The 24,690-nt window shown below is 44.9% G+C and overlaps 1 protein-coding gene and 1 long non-coding RNA gene across 6 annotated transcripts in view; one reads left to right on the top strand and one right to left on the bottom strand.

Annotated features, from left to right (window-relative positions):
• Positions 1-24,690, top strand: part of EXOC6 (exocyst complex component 6) — a 1,441,232-nt gene that overhangs the window by 403,503 nt on the left and 1,013,039 nt on the right. For all 5 annotated transcript variants that reach the window (XM_085606137.1, XM_085606139.1, XM_085606140.1 and 2 more), the window contains exons 2-4: positions 20,586-20,757; positions 22,412-22,459; positions 22,567-22,657. In XM_085606137.1, the coding sequence (XP_085462263.1) occupies positions 20,586-20,757; positions 22,412-22,459; positions 22,567-22,657 (311 nt within the window). The remainder of the gene's footprint in view (positions 1-20,585; positions 20,758-22,411; positions 22,460-22,566; positions 22,658-24,690) is intronic.
• The window catches only part of LOC146867469 (uncharacterized), a 415,701-nt gene that overhangs the window by 45,801 nt on the left and 345,210 nt on the right, over positions 1-24,690 (bottom strand). The window lies entirely within an intron of this gene.

Here is a 24,690-nt window from a genome sequence, read left to right as displayed (position 1 = left end):
AAGCACTATTGCCTGGCCAGCCAAGTCAGGAGGGACGGCTTATTGGGCCGTGCTGTTCTCCAGGACTTTCTGGTGTGAACTTGGTTGGTTGGTATTGCTGGGGTATCTATTCACAAGTTAAGGAATCAATAACTAATTGTCTCTTTCAGACGAACAAGTTACTTACCTTCGGTAATGATATATCTGTAAGAGACATTGATTAGTTATAGATTCCTTACCGCCCCACCCATCCTCCCAGTTCTGCAAAGTGACTTCTAGGGTTAAGGACTTCCTTTCAGGGCCCTAGTTTTGTGCACCAGTGGTCAGTGTCTTGCATGGCTCTGTGCTTCTGGCGTGGAATGTCCTGTATAAGAACTGATGTCAGCACACAAGGGCGGCATCTATGTAACTGCCGCTACGTCATCCCGGCGACCACGACGCCATCGACTAACAGAGACCCGACCGACGCCACCTTTCGACACGCAGAGGTAAGGCTGACGAAAAAATTCTCCGGATCCAGTCTGACACCTGGGGGTAATTCACAAGGTAAGGAATCTATAACTAATCTATGTCTCTTACAGATATATTGTTACCGAAGGTAAGTAACTTGTTCATCAGTGTACCTAAATCCATTTTTGTGTTATCCATTGAGATGTCCCCTAATGCTTAGTCCCTTCTCAGCTACCACTGTCAGATGGACATCGTCTTTTCATTTGCTGTGAGCCAATGTCAATTTCAAGACCAGTCATTTATTTATTATCCTGCTGTACCACAATTTATGATGAGAGTATGAATATGCGGTTCTTTGCTTCCTTGAAGAGTCTATAATGTATCAATTTTTTTAAATGGCAGAAAGTGGGTCTTATTGGTCTATTGTTGAAAAGCTGTGGGCCAGTCAGCAGCCTTGAGGCTTCCTGGGGCCTGCCTCTCTTATACTGTTCTTCTACTATGCAATTTGTTTTTGAAGCATGGTTTACTTTATTATTTTAGAGGTTGCCTTTACTATTTTATCTGCAAATTGCTACTTTTTGTGACTAATCACTACTCTGCTTGGTTATTTTCCTGCTCAACTTTTTTTTGCGTCATTGAGGCTGCCTCATACTTAGATGAGTGCTGTGTGCGACTCTCATTCCTGTCAGCGATGATAGGCAAGCATATCTTGCACACACCTGAATTCTATAAAGTCTTACGTTAAGTGAGATATTTGATGGCCCTTTAGAGTATCAAAGGCAGAGCAACTACTGCAAACGAGAGCTTTTATGAATATTGGCTATTACCGTTAAACATATTTAAGGAAAATGTGTAAATGTATCGTGGGTGACTTTGAATTAAAGAAAACATTTTATAAATTGCATTGTGGTGGACTAAAAGTGCCAGAATGTTTTACTGTACAGGATAGCAATTGGATCAGTATTTGACTGGAAGTAATCCAGTTTAAAACTAAACAAAAGAGGAATTTAACTCGTTAAGTTCAAAGTCTGTATCCCTTTGTAGGTCTCGCTTGACATAACAGCGGTCTAAAAATTCCTATTACCAAAATTTTAAACTATGTATTGAGTGGACTTCAGCTGCTCCCAGAGGACTATTTAACTCTTTCCTCATTCTGTTTGTTGTATTGCTCAGCCTCCTGTGGAGTGCTTGCACTACCATGCACAGGAGATTATTTTACATCTCAAAAGTACCTGAATCAAAAGTGCTTTTAGCGGTGGCTTTAGGGAATTAATTCTGCTAGGTCCAGTTCTGGCATGCTCTAACAAGGATATGGCTGAGCATGTGGATTTAAAAGTACTGAATACATCAAAAAGTGGTGCAAAAAAGGGGTATCTACTCCAAGTTATGAGTGAGTGGTGGCCAGAAGAGAACTGGTTCTAAGAGCTCCTGATATTGCCTACACTTGAAAGAACCCTATTAGACTGCCACAGTAATGTTAACTAACATGCATGCCTGAGCAAGAACTCTAGTGTCATGGCTTCTTCCAGTGGTCAGATCCTGATTAGGGGCTGGTGGATTTGAATGCTGTTTCTCCTGATTGGAGGATTAGCTGTTTTCAAGTCTGGTCTTTAACACCTTGCATCAAGCAAATGTCTTGTATCTATCTATGTGCATTGGGACTTTATTGACTTCTTCAAATACACTACTATTGATATCTTGTTGTTTGTTACAAGTTAGAGAATGAATGACGAGGCCATACAAGTGAAAGAAGGTTGCTCCCTTCCACTTAAATGACACTGTTATTTCTGCTCCTTTAAAAAAATCTGCTGGTTCAAGTACATATGCATTTTCCAATTAGAGCATCAGAGTGTTTTCATATCAAGGGGAATATGTTGTTTCTCCTCCTGAACAAGGAAACTGATTATACCTAAAAGACCTGTAAAGTGGGCTAAATGATCAGTAACCACCGTGACATAGCCTGAGAGGTGTTAAGAACTTTGTAAGTTAAGAAAGGTTTCAGACATTAACTTTGGCTCAGATACTGGGTGGCTGTGACAAGGCTCTGTCTAGGAGTAAGTAGTTAGGCTTGAAAAAGACAACCGTTTCATAGGTTTGTCAGATAACATTCACCTCTCACAAGGAAGTCCTTGGTCCTCTGCTCAGGGGTTCACATCGACCACTTAGGATGCGCCCATTGGATCTTATTTCTACCCCGGATCACCTCCCAAAGTTTGTGGTATTTCTGCAACACACAAGTTTAGGAATGCTTATCTGCCAATAACTGGATAACTGATTAGTTAGAGGGCAGCTCAACAGGGAGACTATCCAGCCCCTTCACGTAACTTTGGCTATTGTTTGACCAGTGTACTTTTTGGAAGAAATGTGCTTCCTAATTTCTTCTTGAGCACTTTCAGTACAAAGGGATACACCACATTTCATCTTTGAGAATGAGCTCCTTTTATCGGGATTTAGCCTTTCAGTACGGTGTTTGAATTTGCTATGGTGACAGCTTGCTAGTTATCATGGTTTGCTGTATCTCTGCAGGGTTAGGTGGTTTCCTGTAGATTAGACATACTCCGCTGCCTCGGCTATCTAAGACAGCCTCAGCTTTCTAACCTAGACAAAAGGCCTGCATGCGAAGCCCCTGCCTATATTACTCAGTAACTCTAGTAACTGATTTCCTAGTGACCCAATCCATGCACTTGAGAGCTGGATGAAGGGTGTTAGCTGAGTCCACTTTTAGGGGCTTATTAATATTTCTGGTGGAAACCGTCACTGAAACGAGACCGACCGACCTCCAGTCGGCGGTCCCGACCACTTAATTACGATGCGACCACACATGGTGCGGTCGCATACTCACATTTCCCTATAGGATCATGTGCTACAGCCGTAAACTGGCCGTAGCACAAGCTCCCATAGGGAAATGGGAGGTTGTGTTCATCCCTGCACCACGTGTACACGGTGCAGGGATCAACAAGCGGGCACCATAGGTACCCCCTCGGCCCCCAACCAGAGGCTGCAAACAGAAGGGGGTCCTGCTAGGGACCCCCATCCTCATTCTCCAACAGACTTTCCATATCGGAAAGCCCAGCATTGAAAGCCTGCCAGAAACCGAGCATTGTAATCTGGACGGTGTAATCGAACCCATATGGATTACGAGCTGATCTCCGACTGGCTGACGGGCTCCTTGAGCCAATCAGAAGCCATCCGGAATGACTGGACGGTTTCACTTCCGACTGCCTAAATTGTAATTAGGTGGTCGGAAGCAATACCAACAATCTCGGTCGGAAAGCTTCCGACCGAGATCGTAATCGGCCCCTTAGTGTCCCCTGCTGTATGTGACTAGTGGAGTTTGCATGGGGGAAAAATGAACAATTATTTAGAGTAAGGCGTGGTTTCAATCACGTTAAAACATTCATGTCTATCCTGAAAGACAGAGAGAGCCTAGCTTAGCCAAGAAAGTATGGTACTGTAATCGGTATAAACCAGCAATAATTATGTTAATTTCATTCTGCAAGACAGTGATGAAACTTAGAGGAATGGAACTCCCTGCTTCGCATCAGCCAAACCATATTGGATAGCAGTCAGGGAAATAACGTTGGCAAGGAAAATTACTGCCCTAGTAATAATTGCAAAAGAAGGCAGTGGAAGATATGCACTTAGAGATGAGGGTAGGTCTGGCCTTACTTGCAACTATGTTAAAACAAAATATGCTGATAACATTTTTGTGGGAAGAAGATGGTCCTCGTGAGAGTCTTTGACAGGAGTTGGTCTGTTTAGATTCAATTTCTTTATGCCTTATCACAACTGTCTCTCATGCAGAAAACCCTTTTTTCTGTGGTTTTCCAAAACCTTAAGCTCAATCATCATCTTATTGATCCCAGTTTGCTGTGCCAGTTCTAGATCTTCTTTCTTCTTCGTCTATCTCAAGTTTGTAATATCCTTCTGTTTCAGTCAGAAAAAAGACCTTCTTTCACAGAAGAAAGTGTTGGTGCTCTACTATGGTCTTTGATGACCCAAACTGACTGTTTGCATCCTGTAGAAGCCACACATGAATATAACACTGTTTCTGTAGAGCGTATGCTTTACTAAATGTAGCAGAAGGGATTTTATGTTTGAGGAAGCAAATGTGGTACTAGATTGGAAAAAGGTCTATACCTAGATAAAACATTTAATTCATTTGGACTTCACCTATATGCTATCTGTGTATATGACAGTCCTACCTAAATCCCCTGTTAATAGAAAGTGTTACTCTATCCTGCTGTATTAGAAAGCAGAATGGTGATGCACATGAACTAGCTCCAGGTTAGGACATGTACCTTGTTTCTCCTGAAATTACATGGCCCTTCGTGGACAGAGACTACAAGACAGGGTTGTGTGTCTACCATTAGTATTGCCAGTTTGTTGAAAGGTTCAGTGTCATAAGGTTGCAGACTTTCTCATATGTTAAACATTTTGGGATCACTTTGCTAATTTAGTGTCATTTCAAACTGACAATTATGGAAATCTGTAGAGATTTGACCAGATGTCCTTTTAAACAACATTGCCACTTTGAGATGGAGTAAAGACTGGAGTCAGAGTTTGGCAAGGCTGTTTTGCAGAACCCTTTTGCCCTCCAAGTAGTTTGCAAGTATAACGCCCTCTTTTAAGCATGTAAGTGTATGGTTACATCCTGACAGATCAAAACGCCTTACTTTATGGGTATTTTGTATGGGTACATGAAACCCAATACTACCCTCCTGGGCTTTAGACTTGAATGGTTAAATTCTTCTTATAGGAAATGCCTCAAAACGTAGATGTGATAGTTATGTGCAGCATAACCTGATTTAGGGGTCTGTGTGTGGCATAATGTGATAAACGGGTCTGTGATGTAGATGATGTGCGTTGAAACCTACTGTATGCATCTTGTTTACCTTTCTACCGAGGCGTCTGGAGTTAGTTCCTTGGAGAACACCCTTGTGTGTAAAATAGCTGCTTCAGTAAATTTTACTTTTAGCTCCATTGAGTTTGGCAACTTCTGCACGTGCTACTGTCAGCATTTATAGAAGGGCGGCTAGATGCAGCTCTCAGACCTCACCCCGAAGCCCCAGGCACCACAAACCAACTCGTGTTTTTCTAGCGTATGTGTCAATATACAGGCCTCTGAAAGCCTACTGCGTGCACCACCTGCCTGCAATGAAAAACAGTAGTTCAAAAACAGTGACATTCTGTTTCTTTAATGAAAATAGTTATCTGAGTGGGAATGACTTGTTGTTGAATCATCGTTAAGCAAGAGAAAAATAGAATTTGTCACTGTTGAACAGGCCTCGCCCTTCCGTGGCAGAGGTTAAAGTAATATATAAAAAATATCACTGAGCTTGTTAGTCAAAAGCATTAGTGCACTACTACTAAACAGCCTGCTTTTTGTACCCACAGGTGAAGTAGACCTCTGTAGTGTCCTGCGAGACACGTTCTAGTGTCCTGCAGGAAGCTGTACTTCCAGCCACTCCCCTGAGGGCTGGACACACTGCACCCCACACCCATCCATCACGGGTGTCACGAGTGACATGGCCCCACGAATAAAAAGGCCCGGGTGCACGTGCTCGTGGCCAGTTTACTGTAGTACATCGTCGGGTTTTTGTGTCAGTTATTACCGTCATGCGGGCCTGAGGCCTGACACCACATTGGCGACGAGGCGGGCAGCTAACCCCGCATGCCTGTTTTCTCTGCTTCGTCGTTCCTCGTGGGAGAGAAAATGAGCCCGGCAAACGGCACCCCTGGCGCGCTGTCTACTGCCACCCGTGACTGCAGAGAGGACTAGCATCGCCCGTACGGTGGCTCACACACCCAGTGCCAGCATGAAGATCGAGGCCGTGCTGAGGAAGGAGGAGGCCACCAAGCGCATGCACCGGCATCACGGGAGTGGGCCCAGCAGCGCCCACACAAAGCCACCGCGGCAGCCTTGGTGCCAGCTAGCCCGACAGCGGAAGGTCAGTGGCCCAGGAAGCATGAAAGGAAATTGATGCCACTAGCGCTGCGCTGGAAGCACCCTTGACTCTGACCCTAGGAGTACCCCCGCCTATGCCCTGAGGCGCTTACAGGCCTACCCGCTCGCCATTATTGCACCCACTAGAAAGGGAGAAGGGTCGCGACACGACCAGCACCAACAGCAACAGCCTGTGGACAGAGCCGCCGGCGTCACTGGAGGAGCAGCGGCACAGACCGACTCCCCCACTAACCTGCATCCAAGCCGTTAAGATCAAATAAATGACGGCGCATCAACTGGCACCCACCGATGACACCTACCCGGTACGTGGGTCAAGACCAACACGGCGCCGTGGCCCAGAGGGGCGGGAGCGCTCCGCTTCACGGCCTCCCTGGTGCTGCACATGCAAAATAAAAGCGGCACCCGTAGCAGAGACGGCACGTTTTGCAACCCAGCAGTAGGAAGCAAATTGAGCCCGGCCGCGCCAGAAAAAAAACCCATGCCGGCATCTCAGCACCCCAGGGCATCATGGAATACACTGCCCACAACGTAGTAGCGAACCATCGGCCAGCGCTGGGTGAGAGTATCAAACGGCTGCATCCCGCGCTGGCTGCCAGTGCCCCGGTGAAAAGACTCGGCGCCATCTAGTGGCCACATGCAGCGCCACACGGCTTGCGACATCGCACCGGACCAGCAAACCCTGCCAGTCCCTGCAGCAAATGGAGAACAGGGTCGGCAGCGCCCCCAAACAGTCACATGGACGTTCCCACACTCAGCCCAGGGGGCCCAAAGACAGACCTCACACGCCGGTGGTCTCCCCACTGAAGCGACACCAATAGACAAGGGAGTCCTGCACTCTGGCCAGGTGAATGCTCCACCTACCTCCACAGAAGGCTTACAGCACACAGGATGACCTCCCCACCTCGCAAGCAAGAGCTGCACAGCCCTTCGTCTAAAGTGCGAATGCCGGGACCGGCACAACCAGAGTGCTGCACTGCCATCCAGTGGCCACCTGCGGTACTGCAGCCACACCACCCAAATACACTACCGAGGAACGCCTGCAGTGGCACAATGGGAACTTCGTCATGCAAGGAAGATCCCGGCCCACGTTTACACAGTAATGCTGACACTGATAAGCCCCACGCCCAGTGGTACAGCTAAGTGGAAAAGAATGCCCAAACCCACACAGGTATAGAGAACAGCCACCTCACCCTCGCCCAAAGTGAACCACGCAGTGTCACCAGCTCCCACACGGTGGCCAAAGACAGAAAGTAGACAGCATCCGGCAAGGACTGGGGCCCACCAACACTGCGCAGGACCCCCTACACCTACATCATCATCCCAGTGTGGCTTCACAGTGGCAGCAAGCCGAACCAGCACCTGAACAGTAGCCACAGTGCCCCCAGGTGTGGTGCACGACACAGCATACACAATGCTCGCAGCAAGAGGAAATCAACCAAGGATCAGCGAAATGCCCTGCACGGCCAAAGGAGCCACAGCGACACAGTAGAAGCAGTCAGCGGCAGAGCAAATGTTTCCATGCCCACCCAAAGACCCCAAAAAGCCCAAGACACGGACTGGCCGTTCGAGCCAGACGGCGACACTCATCGCAACAGGAGCGCTATCGGGGGCACAACACTGCCGCAAGACGCACCAGTAGCAGACCAGACAGCAGCGTCACAAGGTACCTTTCCACACCAGCGGCACAAGAAAAGCAGGTGCAGAGCGGGCACCACAAGCGGCTGCCCATCGCCACCGCCAGTGGGGAGATCACTACTCACTCCCGCTGGTGTACAGACACGACCGCAAGCTGCACACAACAGGCACACCAGTGCCAGAAGGGAACACCCAAGGTGAAGACGGAGCGCACATGGTCCGAAGCGTGCAGGAGACCACACCAGTGAATCCGACAGCATGGGCAGGCGCCCAGGAGATAGGGACATCTCCACAAAGAAACACAGCTGAGCGTAGCACAGTGAGCGACCATGTCCCCACTGCACCAGCGAAGCCCCGCAGAGGGCCGAAAGCAACAAGGTCCTCCTCAACACCGCCTCAAGATGGAGTTGGCGGTGACCCACGACAGGCAAGAGAGGAGTCGCACCCGCAGCGGCCCGAAAGCAACAAGGTCCTCCTCAACACTGCCTCAAGATGGAGTCGGCGGTGACCCACGACAGGCAAGAAAGGAGTCGCACCCGCAGCGGCCCGAAAGCGTCAGTGTCCTCCTCAGCACTGCCTCAAGATGGAGTCTGCGGTGACCCACGACAGGCATGAGAGGAGTCGCACACTCCACGTGGCGGCCGCCACAGCAACAGGCGCTCCAACGCCAGCGACACGCGACTGGACGTCACGCCGCCCAGCAAGCAAGGAGCGTGCCGGACCGTAGGCAGAAGCCGGCGCCATGACAGCGCCGCCTAGAGGTCCAAGCGCAACGCCCTCGAAGAAAGAAGAGTGACAGTCCTGTCACCCCGAAAACCGGATAAACACAGGTGGGCTGAACAGACCAGCAAAAGGAGAAGACCAAGGACTCACAGCAAGCCAAGAGCTCACCCTGACACATTCAACAGCCACCAAGGCGGACCACCGTCCCTGGACACAGCCTCACAGGAGAACCGAATGTAAGCCGCAGCAGTCGCGAACCGCGTCTCTCCACAACGCTTCCCCAGGTGAACGGCAACTCCCCAAGAGTCAGCAGACACAGCCTCACAGGAGAACCGAATGTAAGCCGTAGCAGTGGCGAACCGTGTCTCTCCACAACGCTTCCCCAGGCGAATGGCCACTCCCCAAGAGTCGGCAGTCCAAGTCAAGTGGCATCCCTGCTCCTGTCCGCAGATGCCACGGGTGAAGACCTGCTCCGAGTGTCCGTCCTCACACCGCCTCAAGGTGGAATCGGCAGTGGCCCCAAGCCCGGCAAGAGAGGGTCAACACACTCTACGTGTAAAGCCGCCACAAACACTTAACATTGGCAAAGCGGAGGCACGTGGCTGCCCAGGTCTATCCTGACATCCGCACTATACCAGTCAGTCACCACCACCTGTCATTCCGACTCGCCACATGGCTGGCAACCATTACCACGCCAGCCATCAACACCTGCGTCAAACACCACTCCCTGAGTACCCATGGACGGGGGTCCGAAACCGTTGCCACACAAGCCGACTAAACGGAATCAGAAGCCACCTGTGAACCTGGCCTACACCGGAACCGCGGCAGCGAGTGCCAGTCTTGACCAAGACCCATCCACCTGTGAGGGTTGTGTGTGCGACCCAGCAACGGCTGCTCGGCGGTCCTGCAGCTGCCATCAGATGGCACACAAGCAGCGGCTCCAGTGCAGCCTTCCTACAAGTCCCGCAGCAACCCCGACGACTGGCCTCCCCAGGCGGGAGAGTGAGGAGAGACATTGCCCCACCGTCAGGGTACCGGTCATGGCCAAGCGGTTCAACAGGGACAGTCGGTCCCGCAACACCTTTGTGAATCATCATGTGAGACTCCATCCATGGTCACGACGCAGCACACTGAAAAGAACTGTTAGGATCCACCACAGACTATCACCGACACCAGTCAAGAGGAAGCCAGGCAAGACACTAAGACATGACATTGTCAGTGAACGGACGGTATGCAGCGGACGTCTCCAAGCCAGCAGTCGTGTCCTGAGTCCCTCAGGTTAAATTACGGATGTCCGCCGAGAAGGTCCTGCGGCTAGCCAAGTGCACCAGCCCATGTCTGATGTCGTCCTGCCACCTGGCTCGAGAGACTGATGGACCCTGTGGTATTTAATTAACCGTTTGTTTCTTCCCCACAGGTTGGACTGACACTTTGTTTGTCCTTCAATAAAGTTGGGGAGGAATGTAGTGTCCTGCGAGACACGTTCTAGTGTCCTGCAGGAAGCTGTACTTCCAGCCACTCCCTTGAGGGCTGGACACACTGCACCCCACACCCATCCATCACGGGTGTCACGAGTGACGTGGCCCCGCGAATAAAAAGGCCCGGGTGCACGTGCTCATGGCCAGTTTACTGTAGTACATCGTCAGGTTTCTGTGTCAGTTATTACCGTCATGCGGGCCTGAGGTTCGACACCACAACTTCTTCAGGTGATGAGAACAACAATCTAGAGGAAATACTGCTTTGCAAATGCCCATCGGGCCACCACTGGCCTTTCCGGAGTTTTTGATCGCAGAAAGAACGTGCCAGATAGGGATCACTCATACGTGTTAAGATCACAGAGAGGCCCCGCATGCATAGAAGTAACAATGCTTGTGGACTTATATGGTAGCCTAGACAAGAATTGGCCTACACTTATCCCAAACCATATGCAAAGGTATTTTTTCAATTTGTAGTCAGACCCTGGGGCAACAACTTAGCTGCTCCTATCCCAACATATCATTGTGCTTTAGATTCACCATCAGCCATGCACATTGAGGCAAGCATGTGTGTGCTAGTAGTAAGTTTACTGATGCATAATTTGATCTGCATCATATAAGAAGATAAAAACATACCAAAATAGATACCAAGGATGTAGACTCAATATATGAACCACTATTTACACAAATACTTTCCACCACTTACCTCAACAATCATAAATTACTACCACCCCTCAACTTGCGTTACACAAAACGTGAATAAGTGTGGGCAGTGCAGACTATAGTTGAGTCGTGCCTTGAGCAGAGGTTTTCTGTTGCAGTAGACCCTGCCCTGGCCCCTTCTCCTTAAAATAAGTAATAGCCATGGCTGTCTTAAGTACTTCTAGAACAGGCAAAATAGAAGACTGTGTAATGTCATTTTATATCTGGTTCCATCATTGGTGCCTTTTTGCGCCTCCTGCTGATTATCCTTATGCCACCATATTGGAACGATCAAGCAAATGAAATGTAACTTAAGGATGCCTTGGCGGAGGGAGCCTCATATCAAACAATATGGGCTCAAATCCAGGGGAAGTCCTGAATTGGAAATATTATATGGTCATTTCGGAAGGCCATACCTACTGCAGCAAGCATCCTATCTTTGAAGGATTCTCTTTAGGCTTTCATTATCTTTACCACATACCCATTATCATTTACTCTGGATTATGCCACAAGTAGTAGATTCCAGTTCCAACGGATATTCTCTTAATGTTCCCACAAATATCTCACATTTTGCCTTGCTGCCGACTGATTAATGTATGCCCTTAAATTCTGGCACATCCTCACGCAAAATATGAACGGCTTAGTGGTGGTTGTCTGAAAGTAAAGGCATTTCTGTTGCTTTTTTCCTCGTTATAGGTTGGCATAGTTTTATTGTTTCTAAAGGTCCAAACTGGAACAAGAGAAGTGTTTAATCTGGTTTGGTTACAGCTTTCTGACACAGGTATTATTCTTATGGCCACCAAGCGACGTATAAGCATAGTCCAAGTTCTGCACTGATTATATCGGTTGTGATGGTGCACGGTTATTGTAGTTCCTGAGACTTTTCCTGGAACTGGTATTTTCCTATGTCTGTTTTGCAGCAATCTTGAGACTACTGTTTTGTACTGACTTCAAAGGGGCTTGTTTTTTTCAAAACCAAATATGCTAGGTTGGTTCTGTATCATTTCGTTTTATATCAGCCAGGTTCTACTTCCTTTCTGGACTTGAGATGATCTTGGATACTCTTGTAGGAAGGAATAGTCAGACAAGGTTCTAGTCTTGGGCAGTGTGTTCTGTTCTGGGGTGCTCAACTTCCACCAACCAGGATAGGCACCTTAGATGGGCAAGCATAGCTGTAAAGGCTTTCAATCGTAGCCTTTTTTCTTCATGTCAGAACGAGATAGGTGCATGTCTGAATCTCAGCTCTCTGAGTGAGGAGATTTTAAGCTCGTTCTCCTCCATTGCCCTGAGAGTTTCTGGTCTTTAAACTATACAGGCTGGGGGGCGGGATCAGGCCGCCTCCTCATGGTTCGACCAGAGGTGCTCGTAGGCATTAGGAAGGCTAGAAGCAGCCCTGAAACAGGTGCCACGAGTGAAAGCTAGAGTGTCCTTGTGTCGACGCCTTTATAAAGAATCAATAAGAGAGTGCAGGTGCCATCTCCAAAAGCAGGCATGGGAGGATCTAGGTAAAGCGGCCAACTGAGGGATTCTGCAGTATTGAATCTTTCATAGATTCACATGCTTGTATCTTCCCTGTCGTCATGGTGGGAGTCTCATGGTAACAGAATGGCCATAGCAGTACTGGAAACCTGCATAGAAAAATCCCATAGGGGATCACATTATTTGGTAAACAAACCTCATCATTATTTGGTCCAAAACTCAGCCAATCAGCTGCTAGCCCTGACATCACACTCCCCAGCAGAGCCATCATACTTCAGATTTCCAACCGCCTTCGTGTGAGAAGTAGTCTCCCTGAGCCTTGCTCAGTTTTGTTCCTGAGTGAACTTTTGACCTTTCCAACTGCAACTTCTTTCTTCTGGATTTAAGGTACTGTTTTACATCTTATAGCTATTATGGCTAAAAGCTCTAAAAAGAGGCTTTTCAGGCCTTGCAGATCCTGTGGGAAACCTAGACTGTATTCTGAAGATCCCCACAAGGACTGCTTATATTGTCTTCATTCTAAACATGTGTCAAAAGACTGCAAACACTGCAGAACCTTTTCAGCAAAAACTTTGAGACAGGGAAGCACGTTTACTGTTGTGGCTTCAAAAGAAGAAGGTCACTTCAGATTCTGACTCTGAAGAGGAGGTTAATATCCAATCTTCCAAGAAGAGGAAGTCTTCTGCTCCTGAGGAAAAAGTGGAACCAAAAAAGCAGAAAACCAAAGACAAAGAGGCTTCTTCGTCTTCTCTTCCTCACACTCCTCTGAAGAAGTCCTCAGAGTCAAGGGAGGTGTCTTCAGCTCCGTCTACAAAGGTTTATGCGTCGCCGGCACTGATTTCTGTGAAAACGTCGACGACTCTGTCGACGACTACAATCTCGACGACGATAGCTGCGTCGACGACTAGAACAACGTCGTCGAAGAAAGGTACGTCGACGGGAAGAGCGGCAGCGACCTCGCCGACGACTCCGCCGACGACGACCTCGTCGACCATGACTTTGGCGATGACTTCGTTGACGATAATACGTATTTCTTCGTCCACGGGAACTCCGACGACGGGAGCTCAGTCGACGTAGTCTTTTAAGTTCCCAAAGGCAAAATCATCGATATCCTTGAAGTCCCTTCCACCGTCGACGGACTACAGATTTCACAGGCTGGACAAACATTTCTCCGCTTCCTCCATCAAATCTTCTAGAATTGCAGTCAGGGGATGAAGAGTCGATGGGAGTGGCTTATAGCCTTTCCCAGCTTCAAATAAAGAGTCAGGACACGGATGAAGAAGAATATCAGGAGGTTCAAGAGGTGTTTTCATTCCAAGATCGTCCAGTGCCAAATCGAAAAGGTATGAGTCTTTTCAACAATCATATGATTATGAGGACGAGGAAGAAGCACAGCCTGATGTGAGAGAAGAGTCTGTCTCAATGCCAATTTCTCTGGTGACTGACTTACGTCACATGATCAACAACTATTACCGTAGTTTTCCTGAAGCTAACGCCCCAGCCTCGAAGTCTTCAGCCGGTCCTACTCAAGTTCAAGTAACTCAACCTCCACCTTCAGTGCAAAAGGTTCAATCTCCTCCAATTATTACAATCAGGGATGATTTAGCGGAGAGTGATGGAGAGCAACCAGAAGAATGAGAACTTCTTCAGGAAAATCCAGTTGGGATAGAATGGGATGAATATATTTTCCATGGCCGTCACCAGCAAACTCTCCTCCACAGGATATTGGAGGATTCCATGATATTATGGAAAAAGCCTCAAAGAGATTTGAACTTTCTACGATTTTAAAGAGTAATCAAGAAAATCCATCAGAGCGATTCCTATTATCGATCACATTTGGGACGAGGGATTGAAAATAATGAAGAATCTGGCCTCAATCGCAGCCTCGGTGCCCAGGATAGAGAAAAAGGATCGGGCCCCAGAATCTTCTCCAGCATGCTTAATTGGACATACGCAGCCAGAGTCAGTGGTGATGCAAGCCACTCAAAGACCGTCAGAAAACCCAGTTTCAACTTCTGCAGCTCCTGCTGATAAGGAAGACGGATGGATGGTGTGGGGAAGGGCTTTGCTGTGATGGCAGCAGCTTCCAATTGAGATGCAAATGCTTTAGCTCTCATCAGCAGGTACAATAGGCAGATGTGGTCAGTTATAGCACCGTTGTTGGCCCATCTGCCTGAGGATAAAAAGGAAGAAGCTGCTGCCATATTACAAGATGGGGCTAGGGCGGCATCTGAATCCATAGATATTGCAATGGATATGTCTTCTGTAGCATTCAGGCAAATGGCGGGTGCAGGGGCTCTCTGAAGGCAAGGATGGCTTAAAGCGACTTCTTTTAGACTGGAAGTCCAAGCTAAAATAATTGACATGCCGTTTGACAGAGAAAATCTCTTCGGAAAACATATTGATGATGCTCTCCAAGGTATCAAAGCTGACACAGACACTGCGTGAGCGTTGGCCTCTCCACAGCAGGGCAGATTCCAGTCCTTTCGGAAGAGAGGAACTAGAGGACAATACAATCAAAGATCCTCGTATCAGTCCAGCAGATACCAGCCATACAGTCAGCAGGGGTATCGTCAGTTTTCAAGCAACCAACAATTTCGATCCTCCAACATCCCGTATCATCAGCAGTCCAAAGGGAAGTCTACTGCAAGAGGTAAATCGCAGCAATCTAATAGAAGACAGTGTCTCTGTCAAAGCGTGTGCCACATGCTCAGACCTCAAGGATCATTACCTTTCTCTCTTTTATCAGGAATGGCTGTCGATAACAACAGACAGATGGGTACTGGACGTGATACATCAAGGCCATACCCTGGAATTTATACAGAAACCTCCGAATCATCCTCCTGTTCACAGGAAGCAAGAACACCTGTCAGCCCTCAAGGCGGAAATTTTATCTCTTTTACAAAAAGAGGCAATAGAAGAGGTTCCGCGTCTTCAACGAGGGAAAGGCTTTTATTTGCATTTCTTTCTGATAAAGAAAAAACACACATCGAAATGGAGGCAGATAATGGACCTGAGAAGTTTGAACAAATTCATCAAAAAGATATCTTTTCGTATGCTATCCCTGCAAGAAATACTCCTACTTCTCTGCAAAGGAGATTACATGGCATCCCTGGACCTCTTAGATGCTTATTTTCATATCCCGATTCATATAAATCACAGAAGGTTTCTACGTTTCATGGTGGCGGGGGGCCACTACCAGTTCAAAGTCTTGCCATTCGGTCTGAAGTCTGCGCCAAGGGTTTTTACGAAATGTATGGCGCCAGTAGCAGCACACCTGAGACTTCAAGGTCACCAAATTTTCCCATATCTGGACAATTGGCTCATAAAAGGTACTTCGTTTCAGGAAACCCAGTGCTCACTGCAATGTTGCATGGATGTCTTCAGTCGTCTGGGTCTAAGGATCACTCTAGAAAAGTCGTCCCTCATTCCATCTCAGTCCCTTCAATTTCTGGGAGCCATGCTTTGCACAAAGGAAGCAAAAGCTTATCCTTCAGAAGAGTGTACTCAGAAAATCATAAGCCTAGCGTCGCATCTACAAACAAAAAAGTGCATTTCTGTGAGAATCTTCAAATCCTTTTTGGGGATGATGTCTTCTTGTATCCCCTTACTTCCCAATTGCAGACTGCACATGAGGCTTCTTCAAGAGCTTCTAGACAAACAATGGATTCAATCTCAAGGGTCCTTCGAAGATCGGATCTTTATCACTCCTCAGATCCAAAAGGCCCTGTCATGATGGAAAATCAGAAAACATTTGACAGAAGGTCTGCTCTTCGAACCTCAACATCACAGTTATGTTATGATGACAGATTCATCGCTACAAGGTTGGGGGGCACATCTCCATTACCTCGAAATACAGGGTCATTGGTCAGACCGCGAAGCTCAACTTCACATCAACCTGCTAGAGCTAAAGGCAGTTTTCTTGGGATTACAGGCATTTCTCCCCAGAATACACGATTCCACAGTGCTAGTCAGAACAGACAGTACAACATCGATGTTTTACCTATTAAAACAACGGGGTACAAAGTCAAAACTCCTGTCGAAACAAGCGCAAGAGATGTGGTGGTGGTTACTGCTTCACAACATCTCACTTCAAGTCCAGCATGTTCCAGGTGTGAACAACACAAGGGCAGATATCCTGAGCAGATCAGCCAGTGTTTCACACGAGTGGGAATTAGCTCAAAGTCAACTTCTCAGAGTGTTTCGTCTATGGGGCACCCCATTGTTGGATCTGTTCGCGAACCACCACAACTCAAAATACAAACACTTTGCAAGCAGGTTTCCTCAAAAGGGATCGTGGGGCAATGCACTACAGATGCGCTGGACAGGGATGTTCGCGTACGCATTCCCTCAATTTCCTCTGATATCGAGAGTGTTATGGAAGATGAAATCAGAACCGTGCCACTTAATTCTCATAGCCCCAGCATGGCCGAGGCAAGCTTGGTTGTCAGAACTTCTCAAGTTATTAGTGGCACCCAGAATACAGTTCCCATTATTGCAGGACCTGATCACTATGAACGAAGAATTACGTTAAAAAATGGTAAAATACTAATGGTTAGGTGTGGAGACTGTTCAGAAAGAATGGTTCCGTTTACAATCCATAGTTGAGAATATTGTTGTCACTAGTTGACCTCATGACACAATATTACTTCTTTCCAGAAATACTTATTTACCTGAGCCTGAAGTCGCCTCATATTCCTGTAGTCTCACAAATCTACAATGCATATCTTAGATAGGGCACTTTGAGAGAATGTCAAATAGTGGTTAAGGTGATATTGCTTCTCGCACTCAGCTTGTGCATTTTGACTATGGATTAATTATACAACTCTAGATGCATACTGATTACCCAACTTTGGTGTCCAATAATTGTGTTGTTCCTTTGTCAATTGCTTTTTTTTGAATATACAGAGCTTTCTCGTTTTTTTAATGTTGTGTGATCACAACAATCACAAAGAGCTTTGTCTTGTTATGTGAAAACTACGCACAGAGTTCTCCACCATCTTAAGTTTCTTGGCTCAGAAGCATAGCAAGCAAGGAAGGCAAGCGGATTTAAGAACAAGTAAAGGCTTGGCCAAAGAGCCAGGTTTTAAGGGAAGGTTTTAATACTGGAAGACTTTTTTGTTACATATAGTTTCCATTATAAAATACCGTAGCTCTGCTGAGCATATTAAGACCTAAGGCCAACAGTCCTATGTTTTATAACATTAGGAAGACTAGAAGATTAGCTGTAGAGAAATGAAGCTTCAAATTTGAAAATACCTCTTAAAGAGACTTCTGATGAGTCATGGAGCTTTATCAAATAGTGCCCTATAGACAGTAAAATGAGACCTAAATTGAATATTATGCTTTATCTTCAACCGGTGGAGACATGATAGTAAGGTGCAAGAGCAGGAGAATCTAGTTGTCCTCAATAACAGGTGGGCAGCAGTATTCTGGATAGCCTGAAGTTGATGGAGTAGCACGTTTCAGAACCCCAAATAAAGGGAATGAGATTAATCTCTGCTCTCATAGTTTCAATGAGAGCAGATGTGTTACGTTTTTTCCTTCCACAGATAGAAATGAAAAAACCTTTTTTCATTACTTCTAGATGGAAAGCATAGGCAGATGCAACAAATGAACCTGGCCTTCCAGAGAGAGCTTATTGTAATGATTTTGAGAGAAGGGGAAAGCGAGCCTATCTATGCCGGCCAGTAGAAATATAGCCATAAATCAATCATTAATAATCAAAATTTCAGTTCTCTCCGCATTCAACTTGAGGTTGTTGCTGCCCATCCACTACTAAATACATTTCATGATTTGTTATTAAAATCTGGTCCTTAGAAGGATTTCCAGCCAGACATAAGCTTGACTGTGTGTCATCAGCATACAAGTAATTATGTAAGCCCTGATTGGAAAGGGCTCTCTCTAAAAGGCTCACATAAATGCCGGGTCTGGTGACTTAGTGGACTAATACGTCCACTCTAGGAGGCTATGTTTGACCTCATGGTCACAGGTTCAAATCCTAGCGGGTCCACTGAGTCTTTCATCCTTCTGAGGTCTATAAAATCAGTACCATCGATCTAGGTAACAATAAAACATTTGTTATTCAGCACCAAGATGCCTATGTGAATGCGTGCCTTACAAATTCACTCTACATTAAATGTTAAAATGAGGGAATAAGAAACCCAGTGGGAATCTAGGACAAAGTGGAAATTTCTACCCATTGTAAGGAGAAAGGTTTACAGCCATAGATACACTTTAGGCCAGGTACTTTGGCATAGTCCAGCTGTATGGCATGATTTACTGTGTCATATGCTGCTGACAAATCCATTAGGCTCAAGGCATTGGCTTGGCCCTGATTTAATTGTATTCTTAAATCATCAACTGTGGAGATATCAGACTAGAAAAAGGTTAGTGGACTAAAGATCATCCTCTACGAGTTGTGAGAAAACTTGGGATTGAAGCGCTGGATTGTAGTAATACTTTGGCTTAAAAACGTGTTTTTCTCTTTAAATTATTAGTTGATACGCTACTAACTGCATTTAGACAAACTCAGGCTATTACTTTTGAAATCTACCTAAATGAAACGTTAGGCAAACACTGTTCCTCTTTAGGAATGTATCAGAAACATTAATTTTAGTTATAGAATTAACAATTTTTTATTATCCAATAATACCAATATACCCAGTTAAATAGTTATTTCACAAAGTCACATACCTTCCAGGAGTATAAAATAGAAAAATGGAAGAGTTTGAGTTAAAAAGAGAGAGTCTTTCTTGCTCGATTTCTCAATGAATATGTACGGATTTTTTTTGCCACTGGTTTATAGCTGGTTTAGTTATTTGGTGCAGGGGAGTGGGCTGCATGAAGTAGGGTTGTCAAGTCCAAAAGTGCCATGTAATTTCAGGAACGGGGAGACTGGGGAAAATCATATGCATGAAACACATTTGCGAAATATTGTGTAATGTCGGATTGAAAACGTGCTATAAAAATTCTCCCATCAAGGCAAGCCATGTGTTTGCCTTGTGCAAAGCAGTGAGTTAAGTTTTTGGAGCTTGTGTCATGGATAAAGCAGAGTCTCTGTGATGTAGATATGCTCATGTTTAACGTTAGATTAGAATGCTATATTCTAATTGGGGGTGCAGGTTTTGAGTGATGCATTATTTTTGATGAATTACACGATGATTTCCAGGGGAGTCAAACTTTTCAACTTTAGATTAACATTAACTCACAGGTGAGGGATTAAGCTATTTATCAAAACTAAGCTGTTATTATTAATGTGAGGATTTTTCAAAAAGTACAAAGTTGTGACTTGTGAGGCCATTCAAGTACAGCATTACGCTGGGCCGCTATACATGTTATCTTTACTAGTAATAGTTTGTGTCTGTGTCGAAGCAATAGCAAACCGGTCCTAGGAACCTTGATTCCGGTCCAGGGAAGACATGGCTTGGCAGTTCGGGCTGGACTGTTCCCATGAGGCACAGGGTCAAGACTGATTTGCATATGGCCATGTCTGAACTGGGGTGGTGTGGTGAGCAAAATAACGATGGATTAAACCCAGATCTGTGACTGGGGGTGAGTGTTTTGCCATTGTGCAACATTCCGTCCATCATCTTGTGTGTTTTGCTGTTCACCCTATGTGGAAAGGGTATGCCCAGACGTGGGTCCCGTGCTCACTACGCCACTGGAGTCAAGCTATCCTGGCTGATGACGGCTGATAGCCAGAAACCGGTCCTAGGATGCTTGATTCCGGTCCAGGGAAGACATGGCTTGGCAGTTCGGGCTGGACTGTTCCCATGAGGCACAGGGTCAAGACTGATTTGCATATGGCCATGTCTGAACTGGGGTGGTGTGTTGAGCAAAATAACGATGGATTAAACCCAGATCTGTGACTGGGGGTGAGTGTTTTGCCATTGTGCAACATTCCGTCCATCATCTTGTGTGTTTCGAAGCAATAGCTGTCAAGTACCCCTTGAATTGTGGGGCAATTGTGTATGTTATCAGTCTACAGCATTTAGTATTACAAATGAAACTGTGTTCAGCGACTCTCTTTAACTTACCTATGTCTGCCATTCTTTTCTTGTGTGCCATCACAAACATTTTAGCTTTTTTGTGTGGCCGTTTTGTGTTTCCAGAGATGTGTTTGACAACAACTTTCAACGTTACATTATTCCTCTTCTATTGTATCTCAACAGGTCTGTGTATGATGACCTGCCAAATGCACACCAGAGGTTCATGGAAAAACTTGATGCTCGCATTCGGAATCATGACAGAGAAATTGAAAAGATGTGCAATTTTCACCACCAGGGATTTGTTGATGCTATTACAGAACTTCTTAAAGTAAGGGCAGAGGCAGAAAAGTTAAAGGTAAGAAGGAGACTGAAATTATTTGGATTAATATTTTAAGAGACTAAGCCCAGGACTGGCAAGTAATTTCTGGGAACATTTTGAGATCTGAATCAATAGTTTTGCGTTTTTGTACCAGTTTATTGGATTAAGGCTGTGCAGGTTAGAATTGATGACATGAAAACAAAAAAATACCATTGTAGTGTGTACCCTGACCACTATTTCAGCTGTGTATAATTTCGACATATAGGTTTAACTGTCTGTTTCTTCTCTAGTAATTTAATGATCTTAAAAAACTGTGAATTAAGAAAATGTTATCAAAATAGAGCTTGGTCAGAATCATCTACCAATGCGAGTGCCCTTATGGTGAGATTTAGTATTTTTCCTGTCTTTTAATATTGACAGTTCAGAAAGTAGCCTCTCAGTTCCCCTTGATACCCCAGACAATATTGGGTCATGTAACGAACTTGGATGTTTTGAAATGTTATCTTTATGCACTTGCGACCTTGTAAGACCTTTTCACACAATCCTTCTTCACAAGGGTAGCACAGCAGAAGACAAGGTGCTGAGTCAAAAACAATTTAAATTCTCCTATATTTCCTAAACATTAAGTAAAATTACGGGTCTGACTTTGAGGGAAAACTGTTTAAGAGGCAAACTATGCGAGATTCTATACAATTTCTGTATTTCCCCCACTTCTGTTCATACAGGCTTTGAGCCCCAATAACATATAATGGATTAAAATCACATTGTTACAAAAGCTCTTTGTTCAGAAAGGACTTATTTAGTTGGAAAACTTACCAGACAGTAGACTCGAACAGCAGTTCTCAATTGTGATTGATTTGTGCAGTGGGACGTGTGTTGGGTAAGTGTTTAGCACTCGAAAAATAGTCTGATTCTAGCACTGTTTATTTACACAGGCTGGTGAGACCAGGCCCTTTTAGCTCTCTTTACACTTCTGAAGGGAAAATATGCACACCAGACAGAATGAGTATAGTTCAACAGAGGTTATGATTAGAAAACCATTATATAAAGATATTCAGATAACAAGGAACCAAATACAAGCGTCAATGAGGTCATTGAACATCTTTGTTGTGAAATTAATGAGATTTTTAATAAACTAGAATGTGCTTCCTTATTATGATGACCTAATGAGTCACTTTTTATGTGGGAAAATCTGAGGTTGAGCTCTGCCTGCACCTGCAGCATAAAAATGTTGCTGTGGCTTGGAGATTTCAGCGTTTGATGTTAATCAACCACCCAGTGCTTGCATTCAGCAAAGTATGAATGTTTAATTACCAGAAAATGCAATTGCCATTTCTTGCAGACAATGAATGGCACATAGAGCTCATTGAGGTTATCAAAAAGGGACCAGTGGTCAATTGGGTCAATGGTTTGAATTGTTTGACAGACCCACAGAAACAACTAAGGTTCAAAAATCCCAAGTAAATTTGAGAAGTTTGCCACAGAATCTGTTAGAAAGAACTGTCAGAACTAATTAAAGTTAACAAAAGCCCTTTGCGATCAAAAGTTCAAGTTCAAGCTGTAGAGTTAATTTGAATTTGCATTTCTTTGTTCTAAGTTTCTCATGAAGTATGATCTGATTACAAGGGTGAGCAGTTACATCAGGGCAATATGTGCATATTTGTCTAACAAAGGTGAAATTATTTTTAAGGTCCAAGTTATTGATACTAACCGAAGGCTTCAAGATGCTGGGAAAGAGGTGAGAATATGCGAAGTCTTTCTCGCAGTACATTTACTGAATATTTTGATTCCCTTTTCTAGCACACATATGCGCCTAACTATACATGTTTATTTTTAATCCTTAAGATGATATCCCAAACTGAGGCTAGTATCCGGTGTAGAATCCAGCAAAGAAATATTGCAACCGTAGTGGACAGACTGCAGCTGTGTCTCCCAGGTTGGTTTCCCAGATTTCAGCTAAGCATCACTACTGAGTGCGAAGATTGTTTCTTAGTTTGTTTCATTAGTTCCTCTCTCTCACTGTTGTTCCCTGCCAAAGCATCACACAGTTGCAGCACCTCTATCGCTAACATAGATTTGTTTGCATTTTCTGTATTTTTCATCACGTGTCTCAAAAATAAAGGGGCGGCCGGCTGTCTCTTTGTGACACTATTTAGAAAGACAAAATAGGCTAGTTAAAAAAACAACAACATTGTGAGCCTTAACTCCAAGTAGCAAACAAAGCCCCTTGCCATTATGAACTCCAAGAAGCTCCTGGATGTGAAAACCACGATGGAGAATGATATTGTTGTGGCCGCTGCGTCCTGAACACATTAAAAGAAAGTACGCCAAGTTCATAGCCCTTACCACACAAACTGAAGCAGGAATAGTTACTGTTCACTGCAGTTTACATCAAGTAAAAACAGTGGACTCCTGCGAATCGACCCAGCGAAGAGTAGAAAAGAGAAACTTGATGCCAAGGGAACCATAGAAATTGAATTGGGAGATGCACTGTATAGGGTCAAAGTATACCATCAAGTTTATCGTTATCTTGTTTATAAGGCTTTAGTGATGGAATAGTAAATTGCAGCTGAATTGCACGTACACTGACACACTCTTTACTCTTTAACCTAGCGTTGTTTAGTGAGTAGTGTAACATACCATCACATGTGAATGTGCACCTTCTTCTTTTCTGTGCATCCATCAGTCGATTACTAGATCGTTTGAAGATGTGCTAAAATATATATTTCCTCAAATAAGAAAACAAACCTTTGTCAAAAATACAACTTAATTACAGATCAGTATATATACAAGCCGCTGCGTATAGGTACGAAAGAATAATTGATGCTGGCACACAGATCTAGTTTTAAACTTGTTGCTAAAATCTACAAATACAGATTATGTAAGCCTACCCCCTTCCCCCATTAGCATTTCCACACTCTGTTGGATTAGTGCACAGCTCTGCGTAGTTTGCTTTGTGCTTTCGTGCACCCAAGAGCGATGTTTTAATTAAGCAATAAGCCATGACAGGCCGTACTTTGTTATGAATATCGTCACGCCTAGCTTAGGTTATGTGGCAGGGGGCCAGGGGCCAGCCGCCTTTATTCCTCAGAAGTGGCAATAACATTCAACTGATCCGTTATTGCCTTCTCGTTTTGTTTATGTGATTTGTAATGCTAAGGAACATTTTTAAATGTAATATCTATGGAACATGACTGTGCACATGAGTAACGAGTACAGCCCAAGTGAACACTTCATTTGAATTTTATTACAGGCCTTATATAGAACTTTATTGGAAACCAGCTCAAAATTAAATGAGTAAACGTGACCTTTCGAGTATCGGATCCATATTTAAAAATATTGACGGTAATGTTAGGTGTGATTTAATCAGTAGCACTGATGTTCTTTATATGGCCCTTTTCTACAGGCATTTTAGTTTGTATTTTCACAATAGTTACTTAATCATCATATAAAACACTTAGCCTTGCTGTTCTTCAAATTGCCCTTTTCTACATACAATTTTAGTTTGAAATGTTCACGATGAAAGTTACTTCATCATCATATGAAACAGCAAAAGTAAGAATATATCTGAAATATTTTTGTTTGGAAAGATCGACATTTCATATTCTGCTAAGGTTTTCTTTGTTGATACATAGTAGCAGTACTAAAATAGTAAGACACAACTGCAATTCCCATTGAACTTTGGGCTATGGGTTGGGGGATTTGGACTAGTCAAAGAAGAGTAGTCCAGTAACCATAGAGCCTCCCAGTGATGTAGGAAGGCACAGGATGTTGAGAACATTTTCTTGAATGCGCCCTTATAGCCATATATTTTTCTTTGTTTCCAGTAGAATTTTTCATGCACTCCTGCTTCATATGCTATTTCGCCCCTCACAGAGATGCAGTATCAGAGATAGAGTTCCGTGAGGTATAGAGGGATTGAGTGGTGCAGGTTGTTTGTTCGTGGGCTCATGGAAAACAGCGCAATAA

Source organism: Triturus cristatus, chromosome 1_2, assembly GCF_964204655.1.
Source record: "Triturus cristatus chromosome 1_2, aTriCri1.1, whole genome shotgun sequence".
NCBI lineage: Eukaryota > Metazoa > Chordata > Amphibia > Caudata > Salamandridae > Triturus > Triturus cristatus.
The sequence above is the reverse complement of the archived record's forward strand: the minus strand, read 5'-3'. Positions and strand labels throughout refer to the sequence as shown.